The following is a 3829-nucleotide window of genomic DNA, read 5'->3' as shown; positions in this document are numbered from 1 at the left end:
TTCCCATTGCAGTGCCAACAGAATATAATATCCGGTTTTATAATATATCCATACTGAGAATGTATTAATGCTGTAAAACCAATGTTTGTTTGTGGCTTAATCAATATAGTGTTTCTACTGTCAATAAATGAAAATTGTACACTTACAATGATGTGAAATCACATACATACATATAACTTTTATTGTATTTTTCCATTCATGTCATAAAGTAAATGTTGTTGATTAATTATAATCATTAATCATGTATTGTAATCATGATGTATTACATTTTCATACACACACTAATTTATTTTTATTAGATACATTTCATGTGTATTGTTGTAACACATCAAGTTTCTTTACATTCTATTTTGAAGGCCAATATTGTAGCTGTTTGTCCTCACAATCTTCGTGGTATGTGAATGGGTGACTCTACGGTCTATTTGTTGTTTGTGGATCTGGTTCACTGTATGTGTGTTGGATGAGTGTGTGTTGGTTGTTTGTGATGGAATCATTTGATGCAGGAATGGGTGGTCCATACTGTGTGTTTCGTTGTGTGTATGTTAGTGTTTGTGGTCTGTAAGTATACATTGTTGGTCTGTGCATAGCTACTGGTGCATGGTAAGTAGATGTTGGTGGTGGGTATGCACAGCTATGTAGTTGTGTTGAATTCATTGGAAGTTGAGAGGAAGGCATTGGAGGTTGAGAGGAAGGCACTGGAGGTTGAGAGGAAGGTATTGGAGGTTGAGAGAAATGTATTGGAGGTTGAGAGAAATGTATTGGAGGTTGAGAGGAAGGTATTGGAGGTTGAGAGGAAGGTATTGGAGGTTGAGAGGAATGTAATGGAAGTTGAGAGGAAGGTATTGGAGGTTGAGAGGAAGGCATTGGAGGTTGAGAGGAAGGCACTGGAGGTTGAGAGGAAGGTATTGGAGGTTGAGAGAAATGTATTGGAGGTTGAGAGGAAGGTATTGGAGGTTGAGAGGAAGGTATTGGAGGTTGAGAGGAAGGTATTGGAGGTTGAGAGGAAGGTATTGGAGGTTGATAGGAAGGCAGTGGAGGTTGAGAGGAATGTAATGGAAGTTGAGAGGAAGGCATTGGAGGTTGAGAGGAAGGTATTGGAGGTTGAGAGGAAGGTATTGGAGGTTGAGAGGAAGGTATTGGAGGTTGATAGGAAGGCAGTGGAGGTTGAGAGGAATGTAATGGAAGTTGAGAGGAAGGCATTGGAGGTTGAGAGGAAGGTATTGGAGGTTGAGAGAAATGTATTGGAGGTTGAGAGGAAGGTATTGGAGGTTGAGAGGAAGGCATTGGAGGTTGAGAGGAAGGCACTGGAGGTTGAGAGGAAGGTATTGGAGGTTGAGAGAAATGTATTGGAGGTTGAGAGGAAGGTATTGGAGGTTGAGAGGAAGGTATTGGAGGTTGAGAGAAATGTATTGGAGGTTGAGAGGAAGGTATTGGAGGTTGAGAGGAAGGCAGTGGAGGTTGAGAGGAATGTAATGGAAGTTGAGAGGAAGGCATTGGAGGTTGAGAGGAAGGTATTGGAGGTTGAGAGGAAGGCATTGGAGGTTGAGAGGAAGGTATTGGAGGTTGAGAGGAAGGCAGTGGAGGTTGAGAGGAAGGCATTGGAGGTTGAGAGGAAGGTATTGGAGGTTGAGAGGAAGGCAGTGGAGGTTGAGAGGAATGTAATGGAAGTTGAGAGGAAGGCATTGGAGGTTGAGAGGAAGGTATTGGAGGTTGAGAGGAAGGCAGTGGAGGTTGAGAGGAATGTAATGGAAGTTGAGAGGAAGGCAGTGGAGGTTGAGAGGAAGGCATTGGAGGTTGAGAGGAAGGCATTGAGGTATCATAGTATTCCATGTTTTTGGACCATTGCTCTTGTGTCTGTGTGTTTATTTTTGTTTTTGTTGATATGTTATAATGACATTGATAATGTCTTTAGTAACATATGGCAAAAGGTGTTCTTGAACTCCATCCAGAAATGGAACTAGTCCATTTGCAATTTTTTGTCTGGGTGTCATCTGGCTTTGACTTTGCTTCCATCGATTCATAAGTTCTTTAAATGCAGACATCATACTAAGATCCATTTGCCGCATTGCAGAAGTAGTTTCCCTACTATATCTTTTACGAAGTGATGTTTCTTCTGGAGTATTAGATGTTGCATGACCTGGTTGTTGTGTTTCCTGACAAATATCTGAGGCCGTTGGATTACTTGTGATGTCATCATTGTTTTCTGCAATGTTTCGTTGTGGAAATAAACTATCCACAGTCCTGTAGAATTGATGAGACATAAAATAGTTATCATGTCAAATAGAGCATATTACATTACGTGAAATAACATAAATAATACTTACTGTCTCCCCTCAAAGCATGGATGTAAGAAATCTAGATTCATAAAGTGGCAATATGTGTTTGTGCTGGATGTTCCTGCACCACTACGTTTGGCAGCCTTTTGTTTTTCAAGTTCTCTTTTATAGTTGTCACGTAGTGACCGCCATCGTTCTCTTATGTCCCAAACTGTAATCAAATATGGTGGTGCAATCTTTAATAATATCTATGTACATTCATAATAATCTATAATGACAACAATGCGACTATATAGGGGCATATAGCGCGACCACTATCACAGATCATGTGATGTCAAATACCGTATATCCTCGAGTATAAGCCGAGTTTTTGAGGCCAAAAAAGTGGCCCAAAAGTGGGGGTCTCGGCTTATACTCGAGTGCCCACCTCCCCGAGTGCACCTTCCTTCCGCAGAGTGTAAAAAAAGCAACGCTAATGATCGATTAACTTCCCCCTCCCGCTCGCCGCAATGTGTACAGTAACCCGTGCGCCCCTTCCCCCGCTATGTGTAAAGTGTTGTAATCCATGTGACATTCTCTCCCCGGCAGATTGGAGTGTGAGGCCAACCTTTGAAGTTTCCTCCGTGTCCCCGAGTGCCAGGATATGCAGCGCGGCTTTGAGTAACTCCGTGATTCGCGCTGTGTTGAGATGCCTCTTCCTGCCTGCCGCAGGCTCGTTGCTATGACTCTTATCACGTGCACCACGTGTGGCGTCATAGCAACGAGCCTGCGACAGGCAGGAAGAGGCATCCCAACAGCGCGGATCACGGAGTTACTCAAAGCTGCGCTGCATATTCTGGCACTCGGGGGACACGGAGGAAACTTCAAAGGTTGGCCTCACACTCCAGTCTGCTGGGGAAATGTTACGCGGATTACAGCACTTTACACATAGCGGGGGAGGGGGGCACGTGGGCTAATGTACACATTGCGTCAAACGGGAAGGGAGGCACAGATTACTGTACATAGCCATGAGCGGGAGGGGGAGTTATGTGATGATTAGTGCTGCTCAGCTTTTTTTTTCCATTTTTTACACATTGCGGTGGGGGAGTGCAGGGGGACACGCTGCCATTGGTGGTAGCTTTTAAAGCGGACCTAAACTCACTACTTTCTCTCTGCCCTATAAGATATGCAATTTAAGATACCTTTAAAGAAAACATTTCTTTGTTACAGCTGATACAAAATCCTGCAATAAATCTGCTGTGTCTACTTCCTGCTTTCATGGAAGCAGACCTATTGTTAACATGCTGTGTTTTCAAATGAGCTTATTGGCCTTGGCAGTCAGGTGACACAGGAGAGATCAAATTACAATTTGTGATTAGACACAGATGAGGAGGAATTATTTTTATTATTAATGCTGCTGCATTTCCTACCCTCGGCCTATACTCGGATCAATCATTTTTCCAGGTTTTTTTTTTTAGGTAAAAGTTGGGGGGTCGGCCTATACTCGAGTTGGCTTATACTCGAGTATATATGGTACCCACAATTCAACGTTAAGCACCCACAATCCAGGGCAA

At 43.1% G+C, this 3829-nt stretch overlaps 1 protein-coding gene across 1 annotated transcript; it reads left to right on the top strand.

Moving 5' to 3' along the window:
- The first annotated feature begins 623 nt into the window (after window positions 1-623).
- LOC137545317 (flagellar attachment zone protein 1-like) lies at window positions 624-2889 on the top strand. Its single transcript, XM_068266430.1, has 2 exons — window positions 624-1813; window positions 2865-2889. Exons 1-2 carry the CDS (start codon window positions 624-626, stop codon window positions 2887-2889), a joined length of 1215 nt encoding a protein of 404 aa, XP_068122531.1.
- Window positions 2890-3829: the final 940 nt, after the last annotated feature.

Source organism: Hyperolius riggenbachi, chromosome 2 (genome assembly GCF_040937935.1).
Source record: "Hyperolius riggenbachi isolate aHypRig1 chromosome 2, aHypRig1.pri, whole genome shotgun sequence".
In the NCBI taxonomy this organism is placed as follows: Eukaryota; Metazoa; Chordata; class Amphibia; order Anura; family Hyperoliidae; genus Hyperolius; species Hyperolius riggenbachi.
This window is presented reverse-complemented; position numbering and strand designations above follow the sequence as displayed.